The 24,849-nt window shown below is 38.0% G+C and overlaps 1 protein-coding gene across 9 annotated transcripts in view; it reads left to right on the plus strand.

The window, feature by feature from the left end:
* SNTG1 (syntrophin gamma 1) overlaps nt 1-24,849 on the plus strand; it is a 337,041-nt gene that overhangs the window by 212,699 nt on the left and 99,493 nt on the right. For all 9 annotated transcript variants that reach the window (XM_085221072.1, XM_085221079.1, XM_085221074.1 and 6 more), the window contains 2 exons: nt 21,577-21,679; nt 22,972-23,054. In XM_085221072.1, the coding sequence (XP_085077198.1) occupies nt 21,577-21,679; nt 22,972-23,054 (186 nt within the window). The remainder of the gene's footprint in view (nt 1-21,576; nt 21,680-22,971; nt 23,055-24,849) is intronic.

The following is a 24,849-nucleotide window of genomic DNA, read 5'->3' on the forward strand; positions in this document are numbered from 1 at the left end:
ACAGATCGTGTTATCCCGAAAGTACATTACAATCTGAAGCCTGAATATGAAAAATCAATAGGTAGATAAGACTTATAAGGCTGAATATGTAGGCTTACTTGTTTTTTGGTTTAACTTACAAGAGATATCTGCCCACTTCCCATTGGAATTTTCTTAGCTTTAGGTGAATTTTGAGCTTAGTTTTCCATTTGTAGAAGGTGTGGATATAACTCATTATCATGAATGGATATTATGAGTTTCTATCAAAGATTGAATGTCAGTTTGTTGTTCAGCTGGGGTTGTAAAGAGTCCCATCTGAATACAGCACAGCATTCCTTCACTTTAGTACTCTCCTATGGTAAAATAAATATGTCTGTGGGAAAATATCAGCATTGGAGGAGGTTGGAAAAAAAAAAATTAAAAACCATCTCTCAACATCATAGAGATAATTTGTTTCTAGAAGTGCAGTCTCAAGTTGAATTTGGAAGTAGGGGATGTCTTGTTATATTTCTTAATTTAGATGAGTTGGAACTCTTTCTACTCTGGATATATTCTTTTTTTTTTTTTTTTTCCATCTTTTTTTTTCTCTCTTTAGCATTTTGCAAGACTTTTTATTAGGAAATTAGGAATAGCATGCATAGACAGGCATAAAAATTTAGGCTTCTGCCTGAGGAATTCAGTGCAACAGTGTGTAAATCCAGTCACCAACAATGTCAATCCAAACAATAAACACCTAGTCTTTTAAGTGCTCATAACAAAAATGGTTATTCATAAAATTAGAAACTGATATACCTATAACCTGGAAACTAATTTATCTTTATGTATCTCCAAATGGAGGACCTTACCTGCATTTATTGTTCAAACAAAGATAGATAGGCAATCAGTATAATGTTGTTCTCGTAACGTGGAAATTTGGGTGGTTCTAGTAGTCACTACACCATTGACAGTGAAGAAATGTTGGAAGAGAGAGAAGTCCTTCATCTACTGCATTTGCTGCTTCCAGAACAGGTTTATAGTGCATCTAAAGTCTATGGAAAAGGAAGAATTTTATTCAAATGAAAAATAATATATTTAAAATTACCTCTGCTAATGTGAATCTCAAATAGTACCAAAAACTGTGGTTACCTATCATTGGGTTTCCTTGGGTATCTGCTTTTCTCTTAGGAAATACAATTAAAATGAAATAAATACAAATATAAAATGGTTTGTTGTTTCTCATTTTTGAGGTAAATTCAGGGTTTCTAATGAAAATGTCATTTGTATATTCCAGCTATCATGATTCAAGTAAGTTGCTTGAAAAGCGAGGTTATTATCCAGGGAGAAGCTGATACTGGTAGATATAGAATCTGTGTAAGTATTTAAACTTTAGTGATATTTTGATACAGTGAGGTATTCTGTGTAGCACCATATTACAATTCAAATATCAGCTACATTTTGAACAAGGCATCTTTTCTGAGAGTTTGACATGAAATGGGATGCCCATGCGCATTGCATTGTAGCTTTGCCCTTTTCACTGTGTTCTAGCAGAATATCAATTACGATATATGTTACAGAAAGCTGATGGCATAGAAGCTGTAGTTGCTTAACTGGAATTATGTGCAGGAATTATGTGCAGCTGACAAATCTTTTTTTTTTTTTTTTTTCCGTATCAGTTTTCATCCAAGCTGATTTTTTAAACCTATGATGAATAGCTTCAGTAACTTTTTTCATGTTTTAAACAGAATAATAATCATATTGTATTTATAAGGCAAGAAATGAAACCAAATAGATATTTAGATATTGAAGCTGCATAATCGGCACTTGTAGGAGAAAAGCTTGATCATTCTTCAGTAGTTTTCTTCATATGAAGAGGCCAAGATGTTAGTTATTCCATACCGCCATTCTGTACAAGACCTGTGATTATAAGAAAAGTGTTAACCTCACTTCTTTTACCATAGTATAATTAATGAAAATATCTGCAACAACGTATTTATAATTTCCTTATTGTTCATGAAACTTGGAGCTAATAATGGTCTGTCAAGTATTTCAACATTAGTTTGAAGTGAGTGTACATCACGTAGAAAAGAACCCAGCTGGTATAAATAATCCCTAGAGGTATCTGTTTGGTTGGTTTTGTCTTGTTTTTGTGTTTGAGGGAGCTCTGGTTTCTTTTTCCTATGTAGTAGAAATTCTTTTTATTAGGATGCATCCTAGAGTAGTATTCTTATATGTGTTCAGCTATATTTTTGTTGTTTAAATAAACAATGTTTGTGTGGATCACAGAAAAGGCTAGGGTTTATTCAACAACCCTGCTGTTAAACTTTATAAATACACTGATGTGCATTGCATGTCTTCCTAAATTATTTTTTCATATCTTTTTCTCAAGGTAGCTATACATCTATAACTTGTTTTAAGACTCCATCTCTTAAAACTATTCAACACTTCTAGTAATTTTAGTAGATGGGTAGAATGTTAGCATGGGTAATATTGAGTCAATATGATTAATATAATTATTTTCTTTTTATACTATTCTCAAAGTCAAAATCATGTAGGGTTTAGTGGAGTAGAGTGAAAAAAAGAGTCAGCAGTTATGCTGAGACATTCTTCAAATAGTTGACGTTTCCTCTTTTGCCATGCAGTAATATTAATGCTGAAACCTGAGCTTCAAAAAAAATAGACAGTTGAGCAGAGCTTTTAAAGTGTGCACTATCAGACATGATTCATTTCTGACTTTGTTTACATCGATAATTTATTGTGAATATTTGCTTTCTCTGCTTCCTTATGGATAGAATAGGAATATTTTTAGGTCTGTTGGTATACTTGTCTTTTCCTCCAGAAGGCTTACTGAAAGTTTCCATTCTACAGACCATATTCCAGTTGAAGAGTTATAATTCAAGTAGGCTCTGATACAGGGACTCAGACTTTTTCTTTGCTTTCCTGTACTTATTTGTGATATTGTACAATAACGGAAAAAAATAAGAAAATGCTAGGGGCTAAGTATTTTAAGTCTGTTACTGGATAGTTTATATTTCTTAAGTCATAATCCACTTTGGCTCATTCTTTGAGTTTCCCTTCCCTTCCCTTCCCTTCCCTTCCCTTCCCTTCCCTTCCCTTCCCTTCCCTTCCCTTCCCTTCCCTTCCCTTCCCTTCCCTGCCCTTCCCTTCCCTTCCCTTCCCTTCCCTTTCCTTAGAATATCAACGTAGTAATGTAGTGAGGCTATACAAGAATAGCATAGAAAACACGAAGTGCCACCAAGAATCAAAGGAAACAATAAGGCACATAGCATTCTGTGAGTTTAGGACATTTTAGTGTAAGGAAAAAGAAACCTTCTATTGACAAATATTATTTTTCCTGGGTCACTATTAAAAATTTTTCTTTAACTCATACGGACTAGAAAATATTATTTGAGAGGCAACATCAGTATTTTCTTTAAAAGGGAAATGACCATGTGACATAGACTAGTAGGAAATGTTCAACTCTGAATGGCAACTTTTTTATTTCTTATGGCTTGATATGAATCAGAGAGATTACATTGGGTGAAGGAAAGCATGTACACTACTTTAGCTAGCCAGAAAGAATAACAAGTAAAGAGTTGTGCTCAAAAAAGTGCCAGTATTTGTCCAAGGCTTATCTAACACCTGTACTTACTTCTAGGTCTCCCCCCTTTTTTTTTCTCTCTTTTTTTTTCCCCCCTCTCTATATTGGGTCTTTGTATTCTAACTGTTTGGTGGAGGAAGAAGAGGAAGGGAAAATTGACTCTATATATTTTTTCATTAGTATTCAGTGTTGGACTGTTCAGCCAGATATAGGGAAGCTTCCAAATGGCCCACTCCATATTTCTTACCCACTAGTATGGAACAGTATAATACTGGTGCTTTGGTACCTGTTTGTCAGTACTGTGCCTGTTTTTCTAGTTTAACAATTTCTTTCTTGACATTGCCCTGTTAACAGTGGACTCTTTCTACAAGTTCAGTTTTGTATGTCCTGTTTCCTATTAGTTATTCTACAAGACAGTGCCTACTAAAACACTAGGTTAGATCACAAGAAAAATTTGAGTGCAGATGTCGTGCCAAAAGGAAGAAATTCTACATTAGAATTTACAAAGGTTATCATTTCTTCAGACTGTAGTGCAAAGACCTGCAGATGTTGTTGCCTGCTTGTGCCATTAGTACTTTTCTGAATAAAATGAGAAGTAGTCAGTGCTCAAGCTGAAATGGCATTACTAAGGTAATGACATGTATCTTTAATTTAGGTCTTGTAAGTGTAGGTAGATATGCTCTACTTCATATGCCCTTGTCAAACCAGTCCTGATTCAGAATATTTCACAGGTTCTAATTATGCTGACCCATTAAAAGGAAAGTTCAAAAGAGCAGTCTGCATTAAAAAGTCTCCCATATTTTAGCATGTCAGTGTGCAAGTAATAAGCACTGAGAGTATCTCTGTTTTCCCTGAAATACTGAAATTTCTTCTTATAATATTTTGAGTATAATGCATTTTACATACTAAATCGGTAAACAGGCATCCTTTACAAAACCTTCATATCTCAGTCATGTTAAGACTTTCTTGGAATCCTATATACAGTCATATTTACATAAAGTTCTAATATAAAACACATTCAAAGACCCCTGTACATGTCAGGTCATAATGTATTATTTTTGAATTTCTAGTTGTCCAGAAAAGTTTGGTGAGATCTTGCATCTGCTGGAAGGAATTCTAATAGATAAAACGTATTTAAACATTCACGCTGGAAGATTTATAAGGTTTTACCAGTTATATAAAGCATCCTTCTGTCAATCAGTAAGTGAGGTTTGAGAGTAAAATTAATCACCTGCACAATAATGATCACAGAAACAGTACAAAGACATTTAAAATTTTACCAGTACAGCTACAGCTCTCAATGTCCAAGAAGTTATCAAGGCCAAAATCTTCATCTTATTGGAAGACTTCTGTTTAAATGGAAAAGTGTGCCTCCCTCCTGATACTTTTTCAGTAGGCTTTTCAGTAGATTGTCATGGTTTCATGATTTTTCATTATCGGTATTCCACATCATAACATCATGCAATGTACTGGGGGTTTGACTGCTGATGCTCAAGTTCCGGGTGCCTGTCCAGCGGAGAAGAGCAGCTACGTTTCCCCAGGGGGCTTTGCGGTCAGCGAGGAGATATAACTCCCGGCAAGGTCACCTGATGCTCTCTTCTCTGCCTGCGCTGCTTCGCTTGCGCTTCTCTGCCTGCGCTGCTTCGCTTGCGCTTCTCTGCCTGCGCTTCTCGCCTGCGCTTCTCTGCCTGCGCTTCTCATCTCAGCGTTGTGGTAAGGCCGATCCACCATCAATTTCACATTCTCTCTCCTTATAAAATTCTGTTGATACCATATTTAGTAAATTACTTTGTTTTACCTCAGATTGTTGCCACTGTTTTCAATTATTTCGGGGTCCCTTATTTTCTTTTTTTTCCGGGGGCGCGGATCCGCGGATCCCTCCGCCCTTCTAGTCACGGAACCGGGCCGAACCAGCCCGTAAACCGTTGACATTCTTGGTGGAGAATGCGGGCAACAGTTGCTTTTTAGCTTTTTGAACAAATCTCTCTCTCCGCTCTCAGACAGCTTCATTGGGAAAGTTTATCTGTTTCACCAGTACTGTCTGAAAGCGTGACCTTGAAAAGTCCAGGCGGACGGCCAATACTCTAGGATATTTGTAAACTTTGAGCCTTGCTATCTTGTTTCTGTAAAAGAAAAAAAAAAAAAAAGAGAAAAAATGCTTTCTCTACTGAAACTGCCTTTTAAGGGGCTGCATGCCACTGTCTCTTCTTTCTTAATGCTAAAAACATACTGGGCCTTAATTAAGTTCACCACTTTGCTCTATGGAGCAATAGGTATATATAGCCAATTGAAAACATGGATGGAAATAACTATGTGGCATCTGCATATTATGTGGCATACCATTCCAGAGGGAGCTGCTAATTTTACAGGGTTGGGGATTTTTAAGCAGGTTTCCAGCCTCTCCTTTGAATTCTTTATGTGGATTTTCAATGCTCACCTGATCACGTTATTAATCTCCGTGAATGTACTGCTCACCATTTCACTTATTATTAGTATTTATTATATTTTGAGGAAGTCTGCCCCAAAACCAGTAAATACTGAGTGGCAGGGAATGTGGAGAGGCCTGGGTGAGACTTTAGAGAGATGGAAATCTTCGGTGTCATGGAACTTTACTCCAGAACACCTGAAAGACCCTGAAAATTTAAACAGATATTTGAGACAGGAATGTCGCGGCTCAGGAAGATCTGAGGAGGCCCAAATTATTTGGGGCCTGGCTAATGCTTACCGGGCCTTATTCAATACTATCCTGGAGAGGGAGAGAGTTTGTGAAATTGAAAAGGAGAGTCTCAGGGAAACAGTGCAAAATGAGCGAGAGAGTCTCCTGGTCGAGAGAAACAGCCTCCAATCTGAGAGAGATGCCCTCCGAATTGAGAGAGACTCCCTGCAATCCAAACTCAACAGTCTTCAATCTCAACAAGACACCCTCCAATCTGAGCTAGATACTCTCATAATCGAACGAGACAGGCTCCGAGCTGAACTGGAGGATGAGAGCATTGGAACTGACCAACCTGATCAACTACAAGAAGCACCACAATTGATGTCACTTGCCCCTGTAAGAGGACGGAAAATGAAACGAATCTCGACTCAGTTAGAAGAGAAGAAAGAAGAGGAGAGAGGTCCAGAGGAGTGGCTCCAAGATCCACAAGAAGCACCCCTAAGTCCAGGGGAGGGGCCCTCAGTAAGACCACGGTCACCAGCGCCAATGAGGGCAACAAGAAGTCCCGAAAGAGTAAGAGGTGAGCAAGATATCGTTACTATTGTTGATCGATCTCTGAAAATGAATGAAATTCGAAGTCTGAGAAAAGACTTTTCACGTCACCCAAATGAGCCTATTGCCACTTGGTTACTTCGATGTTGGGACAATGGGGCCAACAGTGTGTGGCTGGATAGTAGAGAAGCTCGCCAACTGGGTGGCATTGCCAGGGACTCAGCCATTGACAGAGGTATTAGTACATGCCAGAACCAGGCCTTTACCCTCTGGAAGCGGATGTTGTTAGCTGTAAAAGAAAGATACCCCTTCAAAGATGATCTGATGCCTGAGAAAAAGAAATGGGCTGATATGGAAGAAGGCATCTGTTATTTAAGAGAATATGCTGTGGTGGAAATGCTACATAGCCCCGATTTCATTCCTGACGAGCCAGACCAAGAGCATGATCCCGAGAGAGTCAGGTGTACACCAAACATGTGGCGTACATTCACAAAGACCGCACCAGAAAGGTACGCCAGCACATTTGCAGCAATGTATGGCAGAGGGGAAAGAAGACCCCTTATAAGTGAATTGGTTAATAAACTTCAAGACTTTGAGTTACATTTAAGCCCTCTGCGAGCTTGTGTTTCAGCCATTACAAAGGTAGCTGAAAAGCTGGACAGAATGGAAAACAAACAAGAAGATATAATAGACAAACTATCAACCGTGCCTGAAGCTGATAAATCCATGGAGGTAACGGATACATCAAATGGGGACCAGAATTCCCAAAACAGCCTATTGGAGGGGCTCATCAACTTGATTTCCTCCCAGCCGGTGGCATCTAATGTCTCAGCCATCAAAAGAAGACGTTCTCCTGCTCGAGCAAGTGACAACAGTAAGACCACATCACGTTTTGCCTTGTGGCATTACCTACGTGACCATGGAGAAGATATGAAGGAGTGGCATAAACAACCTACTCCTGTACTTCAAGCACGGGTAAGAGAGTTACAAGACAAATCAACCACCAAGGTGAACTTCTCCAAAAAGGTGATTGCTCCAGTTGCTGCAGACAATGAAGGTAACAAATAGAGGGGCCCTGCCCCCAGCCAGGGGGGGAAAGGGATAATAGAGTTTATTGGACTGTGTGGATTAGATGGCCTGGCACATCAGAATCACGAAAATATAAGGCCCTGGTGGATACTGGTGCACAGTGCACTCTAATGCCCTCGAGTCACCAAGGGACAAAATCAATTTATATTCATGGGGTGACTGGAGGTTCCCAAGAGCTAACTATGTTGGAGGCCGAAATCAGCCTCACTGGTAAAGACTGGCAAAAGCACCCTATTGTGACTGGCCCAGGGGCTCCATGCATACTTGGTATTGATTACCTCAGAAGGGGATATTTTAAGGATCCCAAAGGGTATCGATGGGCCTTTGGAATAGCTGCTGTAGACACAGAAGGTGTTAAGCAGTTGTCTATTTTGCCTGGCCTGTCAGAAGATCCATCTGCCGTGGGGTTGCTACGAGTGAAAGAGCAACAAGTACCGATTGCTACAAAAACGGTGCACAGACGGCAGTACCGCACCAACAGGGATTCCTTGCTCCCCATTCAGAAGCTGATTCACCAACTAGAGAATCAGGGAGTGATTAGCAAGACTCACTCACCTTTTAACAGCCCCATATGGCCAGTGCGTAAAGCCAGTGGAGAATGGAGGCTGACGGTGGACTACCGTGGCCTGAATGAAGTCACACCCCCATTGAGTGCTGCTGTGCCAGATATGTTAGAACTCCAATATGAATTGGAGTCAAAGGCAGCCAAATGGTACGCCACCATTGATATTGCTAACGCCTTTTTCTCCATTCCTTTGACCAAAGAATCTAGGCCACAGTTTGCTTTCACCTGGAGGGGCATTCAGTATACCTGGAATCGTTTGCCCCAGGGGTGGAAACATAGCCCAACCATTTGCCATGGGTTGATCCAAGCTGCACTGGAACAGGGAGGTGCTCCTGAGCACTTACAGTATATTGATGACATCATCGTGTGGGGCAACACAGCAAAGGAAGTTTTTGAGAAAGGAGAGCAAATAATCCAGATCCTTCTGCGTGCTGGTTTCGCTATTAAGCGAAGCAAAGTGAAAGGGCCTGCCCAGGAAATTCAGTTCCTAGGTATAAAGTGGCAAGATGGCCGTCGTCACATCCCAACAGATGTGATCAACAAAATCAGTGCCATGTCTCCACCCACTAATAAGAAAGAGACACAATCGTTCCTGGGTGTAGTGGGTTTTTGGAGAATGCATGTTCCAAACTACAGCCTCATTGTAAGCCCCCTTTATCAGGTGACACGGAAGAAGAATGATTTTATGTGGGGTCCTGAGCAGCAGCAGGCTTTTGAGCAGATTAAACAAGAGATAGCCCGTGCCGTGGCCCTGGGGCCAGTACGGATGGAACAGGATGCGAAGAACATCCTCTACACTGCTGCTGGAGAGAAAGGTCCCACTTGGAGTTTGTGGCAAAGAGCCTCAGGAGAGACCCGAGGCCGACCCCTGGGATTCTGGAGTCGGGCGTACAGAGGGTCTGAAGAGTGCTACACTCCAACTGAGAAGGAGATCTTAGCCGCGTATGAGGGGGTTCGGGCTGCTTCCGAAGTAATCGGTACAGAAACACAGCTCCTTCTGGCACCTCGACTGCCAGTGCTGAACTGGATGTTCAAGGGAAAGGGTCCCTCCACCCATCATGCTACTGATGCCACTTGGAGTAAGTGGATTGCGCTGATTACGCAGCGAGCGCGGATCGGGAATCTCAACCGTCCAGGAATCCTAGAGGTGATCATGGACTGGCCTGAAGGCAAAAAGTTTGGAACACCGCCAGCAGAAGAGATATCACGTGCTAAAGAGGCCCCACCATATAATGAACTACCCGAAAATGAGAAGACATATGCCCTATTCACAGATGGATCGTGTTGTATTGTGGGGAAACACCGCAGATGGAAAGCCGCTGTGTGGAGCCCCACACGACAAGTTGCAGAGGCCACTGAAGGAAAAGGAGAATCGAGCCAATTTGCAGAGGTAAAGGCTGTCCAACTGGCCTTGGATGTTGCTGAACGGGAGAGGTGGCCAATGCTTTATGTTTACACTGACTCGTGGATGGTGGCAAATGCTCTATGGGGGTGGTTACAGCAGTGGGAGCAAAACAACTGGCAAAGAAAGGGTAAACCTATTTGGGCTGCTGACCTGTGGAAAGATATTGCTGCCCGAATAAAGAATATGGTTATAAAGGTGCGTCACGTAGATGCCCATGTGCCCAAGAATAGGGCTACTGAAGAGCAGCAAAATAACCATCAGGTAGACAGAGCTGCCAGAATTGAGGTGGCCCAAATAGATCTGGACTGGCAGAACAAGGGTGAATTATTTCTAGCCCGATGGGCCCATGAGACCTCAGGCCATCAAGGGAGAGATGCGACATATAAGTGGGCTAGAGACCGAGGGGTGGATTTAACTATGGATGCTATTGCGCAAATCATTCACGACTGTGACACGTGTGCCACAATTAAACAAGCCAAGAGAATGAAACCTCTCTGGGAGGAAGGGCGATGGCAAAAGTACAAATATGGGGAGGCATGGCAGGTTGACTATATCACCTTGCCACGATCTCGTAATGGTAAGCGTTATGTGCTCACCATGGTGGAGGCAACAACTGGGTGGCTTGAAACCTATGCAGTACCCCACGCTACCGCCCGAAATACCATACTAGGTCTTGAGACACAAGTCCTGTGGCGACATGGTACCCCAGAAAGAATTGAGTCAGATAATGGGACTCATTTTAAAAATTCTCTTGTAGGTACCTGGGCTAAAGGTCATGGTATTGAGTGGATTTACCATATTCCCTACCATGCACCGGCCTCAGGTAAGATTGAACGATACAATGGGTTGTTAAAAACTATGCTGAAAGCAATGGGAGGCGGTACATTTAAGCACTGGGAGAAGCATTTGGCAGAAGCCACCTGGTTAGTCAATACCAGAGGATCTATCAATCGTGGTGGTCCAACCCAGTCCAGCTCCCTACATACCGTAGAGGGAGATAAAGTCCCTGTTGTACATGTAAAGAATATGTTGGGAAAGGCAGTTTGGGTTATTCCAGCCTCTGAGAAGGACAAACCTCTTCGTGGAACTGTTTTTGCCCAGGGACCTGGGTCCACTTGGTGGGTGATGCAGGAAAACGGGGATGTTCAATGTGTACCGCAAGGGAACTTGATGTTGAGGGAGTGCAGTCAGTAATTCCTAGTGCGTGTGTTTATATTTTGTTTGTCTATATTAAGCATGATGTAGTGATGTGGAATAAGGGGTGGAATGTCATGGTTTCATGATTTTTCATTATCGGTATTCCACATCATAACATCATGCAATGTACTGGGGGTTTGACTGCTGATGCTCAAGTTCCGGGTGCCTGTCCAGCGGAGAAGAGCAGCTACGTTTCCCCAGGGGGCTTTGCGGTCAGCGAGGAGATATAACTCCCGGCAAGGTCACCTGATGCTCTCTTCTCTGCCTGCGCTGCTTCGCTTGCGCTTCTCTGCCTGCGCTGCTTCGCTTGCGCTTCTCTGCCTGCGCTTCTCGCCTGCGCTTCTCTGCCTGCGCTTCTCATCTCAGCGTTGTGGTAAGGCCGATCCACCATCAATTTCACATTCTCTCTCCTTATAAAATTCTGTTGATACCATATTTAGTAAATTACTTTGTTTTACCTCAGATTGTTGCCACTGTTTTCAATTATTTCGGGGTCCCTTATTTTCTTTTTTTTCCGGGGGCGCGGATCCGCGGATCCCTCCGCCCTTCTAGTCACGGAACCGGGCCGAACCAGCCCGTAAACCGTTGACAGTAGATCTTCTTGAAGCCTTCTCTTCTCCAGGCTGAACAAGCCCAACTCCTTCAGTCTTTTCATTGGAGAGGTGCTCTAGCCCTCTGGTCATCTTCATGGCCCTCCTCTGCATCTTTCTTGTATTGGGGGCTGCAGGCTTGGACACAGTAAGTACTCTTGGTAGGATCTCATGGTGGCTGAGTAGAGAGGGATAATCAACACCCTTGCCCTGCTGGCCACCCCTCTTTTAATGCAGCCCAGGATGCAGTTGGCCTTCCAGGGTGCATGCTCACACTGCTGACTCATGCCTGGATCTTCATCCATTAGCACCCCCAAGTCCTTCTCCACAAGGGTGCTGTCAGTGAGTTCTTCTCCAAGTCTGTGCGTGTATCTGGGATTGCTCTGACAAAAGTGTGGCATCTTTCAATTGGACTTATTGATGAAATCCATTAAGTTTATGTGGGCCCAATTTTCAAGTTTGTCCAGGTCCATCTGGATAGCATCCCTTCCTTTATCCACTGGATAGTCCACCCTTTAAATCCACATTTCTCCAATTTAGAGATAAAGATGTAGTATGGGATCATGTTAAAGGCCTTGCAGAAGACCAGATAGATGACATCAGTTGCCCTACCTTTGTCCATTGGTACCATCACTTCATCACAGAAGGTCACCAGATCGGTGAGGCAAAATATTCCCTTGGTGAAGCTGTGCTGGCTGTCTCAGATCACATCCTTGTCTCACATACGTCTTCATGTATCTTCCAGAAAGATCTTCACAGGCATGGAGGTAAAGCTTGCTGGCCTGTAGTTCCTCAGATTTTCCTTTCTCCCTTTCTTAAAAATAGGAGTGATATTTCTCTTTTTCTGATCACCACGGACTTAACCTGAAGACAATGAGTTTTCAAATATGATGGAGAGTAGCTTGTCAACAATGTAAGCTAGTAAAGTATCTGTAAATGTCCTCCAGTTAATTAATACCCAATATGAGTACCTCCAAATTCAGTTCTCCCAAAATTTAAAATTTAGACGCTATTGAAAAAAAATGTAAAAAAAATGTTTAGACAATATTTTTTATCGATGTTTCATATTTTTGGATAACTGTGTTGGATCCCAGCTAAGCAAAATATGTATGCCTTTGCCTAAAAGTAAAAACTAAAGTGTTTTGATGAGCTAAGGACTCTTTTTTTCTCAGTTTTTAATAATATTTATGAAGTACCAAGTCCGTTTCTCAGTTTCAGTTAGATACAGTAGAATTATTTCTCCACAGTGAAAAGGATACCATTACTTAAATGTCACTAAAGACTCTTATTACGCATTTTCTCAGTTGAAAACTTCTGCCACTGAGCACATTTCCAGAACTACTGAAATATCTTTCTCTGAGATTAGAGCCTCACTGCCAAGAAGCTTAACAGTTAACTGCATACATTGATCTAAAACATTACTTAATATACAAATTTGTCCAATAATTATGCTTTATGTCATTGTGAAGTTGATAACATTTAGTGTTGAACAAATAGCACTAGGCTTGCACATTAATATTTATTCAAATTTAGAATTAAAATTTGATTTCAAAGTCTTTAAGACTACTTTTTATTAATTTTTCATGAGGACTTATATGCTGGTGCTTGATTAGTGTGACTGTTCATGAAAAGTAAATGTTAAGGTCATATTTGCCATCAGCAAATTTTATATTGAATATGTAAATGTGAAATTTGCCACTGGCTGTGTATTTGACCCCGGTCTTGCAGTGGGATTAGTGTAAGCACACTTATTCTGTTACTGATTCCATCATCACCCCCTCACTTAAACTGGGGTTCTGCTTTCTCAGACAAGCATTCAAACAATGTTTTGAACAACCTCAGACATATCTCTATTCAGAAAATATTTGAAATTTAAGATTGTACTTCAAATTGCCAAATAGGCAACTTTCACTCTTGAAATACTAGGAACAGGAACAGGAGTCAACATGATATTTGGTATGGTAACATGCCTGAATTTTGCATATTACTTATGATATTTTCACAAACAGCATGCAGAAATAAGAAACTTGTTTAGTAAATGCGTTAAAAATGTCATATATATTGATCAACTGTGAAAGCGCTTTTTCTGGTAAATTTGAAGTGTCTAAAAAGTTTACTGAAGAAGCAGTGAATTCTTGTCTGTTTAGTAGATAAAGAAGCAGCTTCTGTGTTATTAATGAAGTCTAGAAAGTTCAGACCCTTTAAGGGTTCATTACTCTAACAAAAAAAATAATAATAAAGTGCAGTGTGACCAAACTGTGAGGGTAAAAATGAGCCTCTAAATCCTTAACATGGAAAATTAGATTGGAATTATTTCCTCCTATAACTTATTTTCTGCAGTAAGTAATTATTTCCTTCTCTCACTTCTGTAATGGGAAGCACACTTTACCTGGAAAATCTCAAGTCCTTAATTCCAAGTCAGTGTTCAATTCCTCTTTCAACTTGCTAGGAAAAAGAATTTCCACTTTCAACCTCACTTCAATTTTTTTATTTACAGTTACTTAGAAGAGAAAAAAATGTTAGAAGTGCTAAAGCTTTCATCTGAAGCTTTTTGGCTTTAGCATAATGTCTTCTATCATTAGAAAGTACATTTCTATTCATGGAAGGATTTTTAATGGTCTTCACTCAAACCATATCTACATAGTCTAGAACTCATGCATATAAGTGTGAATATAGCTGATGTTATTTATTTTTCCGAATATGACATGGATAATGTCTTCATATTTTATGGGACTAGTGCCCCATGCTACTTGTGCGACTAGTAAAGGATTTTATGCAGATATGATTAAGTAGGAGGAATTTCTACATCTGATCTCTGTGTTAAAATGTCCTAGATTGTTTTTTAAGAAAAAGTGGACAAAAAAGTCTTTGAAGTTTTGCATCAAGGTTCCTTGAAGGTAAAAAGCAATTGCCATTTGTTACGGAGAAGCCACGTGCACAGCTTTTGCAGGTTGCTTAAACATTCTGCAGATGTTGATAGCTTTCTTTGAATATTCTCCACCACATGTAGTCAAGAGCAGCTAAAAAAGAACAACTGTCTCAGTAAAGCCTGCTGTCACAGTTGGTTTCTGACTAATAGTCAAAAACATCTTGTGTCTTAAAGGAGAAATGCATTGCAGGCTGATGGGTGGTGATCTGTTGTTAATCTGATTGTACACAAAAGTTAACACAGGTATGATGGTGTTGTGAAACCTTTTGGGAAAGCTTTGGAGAAGTCTGTAGGTGTTGTCATAACAGTACTGTAAATACTCGATTCCAGGAGGAGTTTTATTTTGCTTATAAACAGATCGCATATTAATTCTAAAGTAGATTTGATTATTTTTTTATTTGGAAGGCGACAGTAAGATTGATCCAAACCAAATTCTGGTTCCTATTTGTATTTCTGAGCTCTGATACCAATGAGAGACTTACACAAATAAATTCTATTGTAATTAAGGCACGTAAATCAGTAGGAGATGAAATATGCATTTTACTACAAGTAGTAAAATCATAAGTAGGCTTCTTGACTTAAAATATTTGACAGACAATGGGTTAAGTAGTTTATCTAAATGATGATGGCTTTATCAGCCTCATACAGTTGTGATATCCAAAGTTGAAATTTTTTTTTTCTTTTGTCCAAAACTTTTCAAGCTATTAATGTCATACCATTTAAAAAAAATGTAGAATAAACACAATTTAGTTTCAACTATACTATCAATGATTCTATTTATTTTTAACATTTTCTGTACTATTAAGGGGCTTTGTTCATTTTTATCAGTCAGCTGTTTTGAAACTCTTTAAATATATAATTTAAAAGTGTGTTTATAAATTAGTATAGAAAGATTGTGGGTGCCCAGCAGTTGAGTATATGTTAAGTTTCAATAAAAAATTGAATAGCTATGAAAGTTTAAAGAAGAGGAGTTTTTGAAACTGTATAGCTGCACAGATTATTCAGTGTAGTTGAGTAATTCTAGAGGATGGGGGTTGATAATGAGAAAAAAAGGATTGGCACTTCTGTGATTCAGCTCTAGCATTGACTCTCTACATATAGGTGTATTGAAAAAACTCATGAAAGATGGATAGAGTTTGGATTAGTCTTCTGGTTCTTTGAAGTTTGTTTACTTGCATAGATTATTTTTGTCATATGTGAGATACAAGTAACTGTGTATCATGTAAATACTCAAGTAAGCTCTATACACAAGTCAAATTTCAGTTGACTCATTACTTACACTTTAGTTAGAACATGAAAATAAATTTTGTCCATGTTGTGTATATTGTAATATATGCTATAGGATACAAGAAACATTTAAACGTAATGTGCAATGAAGTATAAATTTTTCAACACTTATAATATTAATCTTTGCACTATATGGTATCCTTTTACAATAGTGATACATTATTTTCTACTCATTTTCTTGCTGGGATGAATGATTGTTCAGTGACTAATTGGTGTATCTGCGTGTACTTGTTTCTTCTGCAGACTATGGTCCCAGACTAATAGAAATCCGTGGAATAAAGTTTAGGGAGCATTAAGAGAACTCACTGTTTGAAAGTGACTTTTGCATTAAAATCACAGAATCATAGAATCCTTAAAGTTGGAAGGGACCTCTGAAGGCCATCTTGTCCAACTCTCCTCCAATGAAAAGGGATATCGACAGGTAGATCAGGTTGGCAAGGGCCTCATCCAGCCTCATCTTGAAAGTCTCCAGGGACACATCAACCTTGTCACTGGGCAGCTTGTTCCGGTGCCTCACCACCCTCACCGTAAATAATTTTTTCTTTATATTCTAACCTAAATCTACCCTCTTTGAGCTTGAAACCATTTCCTCTTGTGTTCTGTCAACTCAGAATTGACAGTCTGAAGGTTAGCTGGTACGATTCAGAGAAAATACAGATAGATCATTGTAAGCAATATAGTCAGAATTTATAATGAAATAATTTTTTATTTTTCTGAGGGTGATATGGAGTTTTGAGTTTGGGGCCTACCACTGGCATTTCCATTCTTCAAATACTAAAATTTTATCAAGTTCTAATTCCTTGCTTGTTTTAGTTTCTGTATTGGCCTGCTAATAATTTGATTGAATATGAACTGTGATGACCAGTAATATGCAATCTTTAGTAAAACAGAATTCCAAATTAGAGTACATGACCTAAGGAATGCAAATTAAGCACTTCTAGCAATATTTTGGGAGGATTATGTTTATTAATGATGCTAAATTTAATGAATGAAGAACAGGAAAATGCTGCCAGAACATCTTTTCTGGCAGTCTTTTACTTTTGTGATTCTGTTAGTTTTTAATTTTTCCTCCTCCATTTTTTTGCATGATTATCTTTTGCTGAGGCTCTCCTATATTATTTTTGAAAAGAAAGCATCTAACTCAGCAATAATTGCTGTCTGTTGCTATTCTAATATTCCTAAGCATTTTAGTGCTGATTATGGAGCATAATAATAAGACTTAAAAAATACCATTTTACAAGTTTAAAAATTAATCTTTTCTTCCACCTTGGTTGTCAGTATATCACGGAAGTGATAGAATTTTCTTTTTACCTTGGCATGACATTGAAGAAGAATCTGACAGAAGTCAGAGTACTCTGTAGCTCGTATTTGAACCTCAGAACATGATTATATTTTTTATCTCTTTTTAAAGGCAGATCACTTAGTGCTCTACTTTGTACTTGAGTCTTGAGGTTACTGGAACTTTTATGTCTACATTGGCTCATAAGGCAATAAGAACAGGTGTGGCAAAGATCGATGAGTGAAGACAGAAGATAGTTATAACAGACTGGTGTGACACTGTTCATCTGAGAAATCACCTGATGATCTAGCTCAAATGAGCACTGTCACTTGGAATTGAGAATAATTTTGCTTCTGAGTGCTAAGTCTGATGGAACTTGTCAAAAAGCATCAAATCCCAAGAGACTGTGTATATTGCTTTGAAATGATCTTTTATATAGTGTCTTTGTAGCTGGAACATTCTCTGTGTTAGTGCTACCTTGGTTCAATTCCCATGCCATCTTGAGAAACACTAAACCTTTTTCTGCCACTTTTCAGAATAATTGCTTAGTGATAAGCTTAATATGATCTTTCTGCTGTAACTACTAGTATTACTGTATCCACCTTCCCTTTTATAAAACAATACTGGTAGCAAGTTAGGTGCAAAAGTGGTGTCTGAATAGAAGTTAATGTCTTCATACACCCTTGGCACATGCATTTCTTTTTCCTTTGCTTGAGGAAGCTTTCCATGCCAGTGTGCAAATCATTTGATTTTGTATCTAAATATCTAAATCAAGTTCTCTGACCAGACAGCAACCAACTTCTCTGGTAATGTCAAACTATGATCTGAGGCATGCTTTCAGTTGAGCAGCGTGAGTTGGAACTGCTATCACAAAATCATGTTCTACTTTGTGCTATCCATCAGTAAGAGAAATTTTGTGAAGGAAGAAAATTTTTTATGATTTTAACTACTATACTAATTGCTTTGTTATGGGCAAATAACAACTGATAAATATTAGAGCATGGGAATTTAAATCTCCCCACACTGGCATATTTTTACTGTGAATATCTGTAATATTCTATATCACATACATGAGTTTTATTGAAAGAAACAATTGCCTTTTGTACATAATTAAACATAATTTGAGGTAGTTGTATGCATGTGTCGAGCCTTCTAGCCTTGGGCCTTTAAGTCATTGTACCAGAATACGTATTGTGGGATCTGCAGATGAACCAGTACATTGAATAACAGTGCACAGTATCCTTCTTTTGTTTTTTCAAATGATAATAATTTAAGATATTCATTAATGAGCTAATTTTTGCTTTCAATTACAGTGAAGAGTGATATTTGCTTTGGTTATGGAAATCACAAATCTTAAGGAATATATGTATTTTGTTGTCTTCTGTTTAAGACTGTGTCAATTCATTTATGTATAAATTTCATTTGTAATTTAAGAGTGAATTTAGTGTCTCATTCAAGAAAAATACTTGAAGTCAGAGGGACTTCATACGTCAATGCTTTTGTGAATATATTGAGAGAGACATCAGCATATGCTCTAATGTTTTCTTTAACTGGCGCTTTAAAAGGTTTTATAAAATTAAAGGACAACATTATTATAAGCATTACTGAATGCTCAGACTACTGTTATTGTTATGTAGAGACTTTATTCAGAAGTCATAAAATCTACCTCTTAAAAATATCACTTTGTCAGTGGAATATGCATTTTCAGATCTGCATAGATATACTTGTGCAGATAGATATATTTTCATTAAGATAGATTTTCCAAGCCTGAACAAGCACTACTTTTGCATTCATGCAGGACTCATTTTAACGAAATTGCTCTGTAAAATTTTTAGCTACAGTACTGGCAGGCAATGATGGAAAGAGAAGAAAGAAAGAATATGCCAGTATCTCTCATTGTTGGGATTCCACTCACATTTGTGAAATCTAGAAGCCCACCTTCCACCCATCTTCTAGTCAAACTGTTTGACTCCCTGTTTTCAACATCTATATATTTTTTTTTTTTTTCAGAGACATAACTCTCCATAGCAACTAGCAACATTTATTTTGGCTGTTAACCTCTTATAAAAGTTATCAATTTTTCCATTTCACTTTAGCTGTTCCGGTATATTCCTAAAAACATTCCTCAGCAATTGTCGGTAAGAATAGATTTCCTCTCATATGTCATTCTCTTTCTGCAAGGAGGAAGGACACTAAGGGAAAGTGCATGTTGAATGAGGACATCAAGTAAACCAGTCCTGTAAGGCACACTGATTTAATACAGTTCAACAATTGTTCATTGTTTACATAAAAGAAAGGCAAAAAGTTGCAGTAAAGATTTCAAATGAAAGCTTCAAAAAGACAGTTAATTCAATTAAAAATCAAAGTTTCTTCAATAAACTTTATTTCCAAGAATTGATTTGATAATCACTGAAAAGTAAGTGGCATGGGATTGGTAGCTTATTTATTCTCTTTGTAGTAATCATTAACTAGTAGTTTTCTTTTTCAGTATTTTGTATTTCTTTATTCTACATGTCAAGTCCAATCACTTTCTGGCTTACATGTTTTATGTACTCCAGTATATGCTTTACTTAAATAAGTATTGCTGATTTCATCTAGATTTTGTACCAGCTTCTTCATCACAATTTTTCATTCTATAAGTTTGAGAGAGAAGGAGAGAAAGCTTGGAGTAAAAAGGTCATATCAGACTATTTAGGACAACTTCTAGCATTTCTACAGCAATGTTATCAAATGTGATCATGCAGACTTGTGGCTTGTTTCAATTTTGGAAGAAAAAATGTTCAGGAACAGAGTTTACTTCTCAGTTTTTTTCACAGGTGGTATCCACTTAGGTATCTTCAAAAGGTGACTCTGTAAGTTAGAGTTCTAATTCTGTAACTTCTCCATTTCTTCCCTGTTCTTGAGTAAAAACATTTTTAAAAAGGTAAAGGATAGTTTTATTTTTCCTGTACTTTGTCTATCCACATCTGTGATCTCAGTATAGAAAACATGCCTCCTGTTTGCTTTGGCTATGACTGTTCTGAACCATGTGACTGGTACAGAAGAGAGAAGATGTGTTTTCTTTGAAGGCTGAGGTTACAAGATGATCTCTGATGGAATCCAGGACTTCAGAGTCTTGATATGACTGATTATTCCACTGACAGTGTCATTGTCTTCTCATGAAATTAGTGTTATTTCTGAATTCTGAGGTCTAAGACATCAGAAATGGGAAGTACTCACTGAAGATCTCTGTGCTACAGCAGAAGTTTTGGGATGTGATTTAAGTTGATGAAATTTGTTGTGATACATGTTTGTTTTTTGGCATGCATACATACTACATTGCAAAGTATGCCTTTACAACCAGTGTGCTATTTTACATAATAAACAGACTAAAATTTCAGAGTGGATTTCAGATACTGATTCAAATAATGTGTCATCACATTGTTACTCCTCTGTAGCAGCCAGTGTGGAATAGGAAATATTGTGCCTAAGTGAGAAGTTGACAATTTTTCTTGACGGGTTGCTTTAAATTAGCTTGATGTAGTGCAGTGATTTTCACATGAAAGTATCCTGGAAAATAGCAATATATATGTATGCAGTTAAATGTGTAGGATAGGCTTTTCATTGGCATGGATTAAATAATTGCATCAATTACTTTATAAGGTGTTTTGACACAGCAGCATTGCAGAAGGGTTACTTGTGAGTTATCTGGACACAGTGAGATCACAGCGGAAGAGAACAAATATATGCCAGATTAAAAAGGCAACTTAAATTAACCCTAATAAAATTAACGAGTTATAGAGGCAGAACAACTGGTAATGTTCATTCTGATACCCAGAGTTAAATCGCCTCATAGCTCTCATGAAATAAAATGATTCCAGTGTAAGTTATCACCTGTTAAGTATAGCATTTTGATTAGATGCTTATGTGTCTCCTCTTTACCAATCTAGGAAGGTGCCTGAACTTCTCTTTCTCTGCTGTGTAGCTTGGGGTGTCATCAGCCACATCAAAGAAAAGCTAAAGACATGAACAGAAGCAGTTATGGGAGAGAGAAAATATGGCTAAGAGCATTCACACATGGATAGGTGATTCATTTGTCTCCCTACTCCTTCATAGTCCTACCATGCCAGGACTATGGCATAGCTGTGGAAACTACAGCTTTTGTTTTGGTTGGAGATTTATGAAACAACCTCAGCAAAACTAAACTGAACCAAAAAGAGTTTATATATGTGGGTTACTGTTCATGCCAGATCTGGAAGGGGGAAGTGCACAGCTGAAAAACATCAGAGACCAGCCAGTGCTGTTTCCACACCAGTATTACCTGTTAGTGTGACTAGGAGCAGAGCACATAGAAAGCTTTACATCTTGCTTTCTTTTTGAAAGATGTCATTGCAGTAAATTGCAGGTATAAGAAAACTGCATGGTGGCATTGCTTATACTTCTGCTATGTTTTGGTCATACATGTATTGTCCTGTTTGTGTTTCTCTTCCAGGTTCAGGTCCTTCGCAATGCGGGGGAAGAAGTGACCCTAACTGTGTCCTTTTTGAAAAGAGCACCTGCATTTCTCAAACTGCCACTGAATGAAGATTGTGCATGTAAGCCTTTATTACTTGACCAAAATAAATCTTAATTCAATGCTTGTGAATTCTTGCAGCTTCTGAACCTAGTGTGCATTGGGGGTGGTTAACAACAGCTTTCTAGTCAGCATTGTGGCCCAAATATGAGCTTCTCGTATTGCCAGATCTCATATTAGCAGTCACCTTAAACAAAAGACTGCAGCTGTTGCTTGAAAAACAGATCGCCTTGTATTCGGCTGGTGTGAATCAGCAAAGTTGAGTCAGGGGAATTACATTAGGTTACAGTAGCTCACATTTTGGTGTAGAGTATTTAAAAGCATTTTTCCATGGAGCACCAGATAACAGTTTGTCCAGGAGTTTTGTGTTCTAGATGTAAAAATAAGATCATGTGGGTATTGAGGGCTTAACTTTCTCATTTAAAATTCAGGAGTTTTTATGTAGGTGTATATGTACCTAAAAATAAATTTGTCTAAAATGTTTAATATTTTAAGTCCAACTGAGTTTTAGTAAGCTAGCCCCAATCAGAAGCAAATGGAGACAGCTGACTTCCTTCAATTGTCTGAAATTGTGAGTGTGGGTGCGTAATTATACAGTTGCAGCATACCCAAGCATATGTATAATTATCCTGTGCCTTTTGGCACCACTACTTTCTGCTTCTTTCTCCTAAAGGGAGCAACAAAACAAAAAAGTGTTTGATTCCAATACTTCTAGGCCTTGATGTTACATCAGTAGCAATTAAATAAACTAAGTTTTGATATATCTTATATAAAATCTGTTGTGGAAGTACCATCTTTATCTTGTATCCAGGTATTGAACTTTAATGAGGCAAGAAAAAAAATACAACACCAGAAATCTTCTTAAATAAATAAGAATCCCAGTAACTCATTGCTGCTTTTATGAAGGGATGTGGTGCCATAGAGAACTCTGAGTAAAGCACAGTAACATGCACTTGAATAGATCCTATCATATATGATTTATGAGATATAGCTCTGTATAGTTGCTACAAGAACTGTTAAACCTGTGAACTTCATAGAGAATGACAAAAGCATTGTCTGACTGTTTCCTTTAAGTGAGAACTAATTAAGGAAGTGCACATTTTCCATTTATTATCAGATTTGCAAAAACATTTGTGATTTTTTCTTACTGAGCAGATTAATAACTATTTTGCAAATCACTAAGGGAGAGTTGAACCTTGACTTTTAGATGACAAAATCAATTGGAGAGGGAAACATGCAAGCACACAACACAGAAACTTTTATTATAGCATTATAGATTAATGATACATGTTTGTATATCCATGTTGGTGTTAGGTGCCCCCAGTGACCAGAGCAGTGGCACTTCCTCTCCCCTGTGTGACAGTGGTTTGCATCTCAACTACCATCCCAACAACACGGTAAGAGCTTACATTTCTTTCATGAAATTACATCAGAAAAAAAATCGCTAAGTGAAAGTAATTAATAAAAAAACAGCACCATGGGAGGAACTCAAATTAGCATTGGAGATAGTTCCATAGGGGGCTAAAATTTCTCAGGAAGATATTATAGCTAAGAATAACACTGTGAGAAATTGTAGCAGCTGAGATTATGCTCTGATAAATGTGATTACTATTTTTATCTGGACAATGGGAATTTTGAGAAAGTTTTGTCTTCTACATTTATTTGCAGAGCAGAGGGAATAAAATTATTAAAGTGACAATATAGCTATTTAAACAGAAGATAGAAAACCTTTTCAGAATATTTTTACATATATTTTATTTAATTTATTATTTAGAACTTTTGACAAAGGCTTATTCAGGTGCATGTTTTTGCCTATTTTTAAGGTGCTAACATTTTTCTCCTATTAACTAGCACTAACAATTGTATTGAAGAACAATGGCGTTACACAGCAAAGTGCCTTTAACATGAAGTGCTACAGATCTTTGCTCAGATTTGTCATAAAAGATTCCTTTGAAATGCAACGTGGTGCTTTTATTGTATTTCTCAGTCATGAAATGCAGCATTTATGATATTTTGTATAATTCTGAAGTTTTTTTTATGTATATTTGGCTTTGTGATAGATATACTTAGAATAGAAATCACAGAATAAATAAATCTGTACATGACATAACTATTATAGCTATATAAAAATGAACAGAAGTGTAAGCACTATTCAGTAGACTTCCTGTCTCTAATTTCTTTCTTCCTTTATTGTTCTTTCTTATTTCACTAATAAAAAGTTTCAAATGGGAGCCCAGAAACTTAGAAGTCAATAGCACAGATTTAAGCCTGATTAGGGTCTAGGAAACCAAAAGATTAAACTAATTAGGTTATACATATTTATAGGAGAAGGAATTTGTCAAAAAGAGTTGGAAGTAATAATATTGAGTCTTAGTGTAGGTCAAAAAGAGTTAGAAGTAATAATATTGAGTCTTAGTGTAGGTCAAAAAAACCAATAAATATATATCTTCTAATAGTGGAACAACATCTGAAACAAACACCTGAGCTATCTGTATACATATGTGAAAAGATAATTGGAGGAGATTCTAAAATTATTTTGCTAGCCACTTCAAGTTTAGCTTTGCTTTGAGGGTAAAAGCCTTGCTTCCATTCAGGAATCCTATTGCTGCTGAAGGTGTCAAAATTATGCTAGTTACCTACAGTTTCTGTTTGAACTGATAATAATTTAATGAAAACAAGTATTTTGTTTTTTAGTTTTTTGTTTTTTTTCATTCAGTCTTCTTGCCTGGGACATATCCTTGTAATGGAATAGAATGCTTCATAAGTCAGAGGAGAACTCTATATGAATTCTTAACATATGCACAAAACTTTCATTGTCATTCCATATTGTCAAATTATTTTCTAGAATGTATTGTGTCTTATGGCCATAGGTATTTCTTAGTTACAGCCTTGGTGATCCACATGACAGAGATTTCTTGCTCAGAAGGATTTGAAGTAACAGGACCAGTTTGGGTCTTATTAAATCAACAATAGAAAGTGCTATGCAAAACGAGGTTACCACTTCTGTTGCTCTTGAACATAGATCTACTGTCTGCATCTAAACTTCTTGCCACATTTCAACTTTTTCCTAAAGTTTCATCACAACTGGAAAAAGTTCCTGAAAATAGACAGAACTTGAAAACTTCAAGACCTTGTTCAAAACAGTATCCTAACTTAGTATTTCTACTCGGTCATTTATTTATGTGGATTTAT

This window comes from Meleagris gallopavo, chromosome 3 (genome assembly GCF_905368555.1).
Source record: "Meleagris gallopavo chromosome 3, MGAL_WU_HG_1.1, whole genome shotgun sequence".
Classification (NCBI taxonomy): domain Eukaryota; kingdom Metazoa; phylum Chordata; class Aves; order Galliformes; family Phasianidae; genus Meleagris; species Meleagris gallopavo.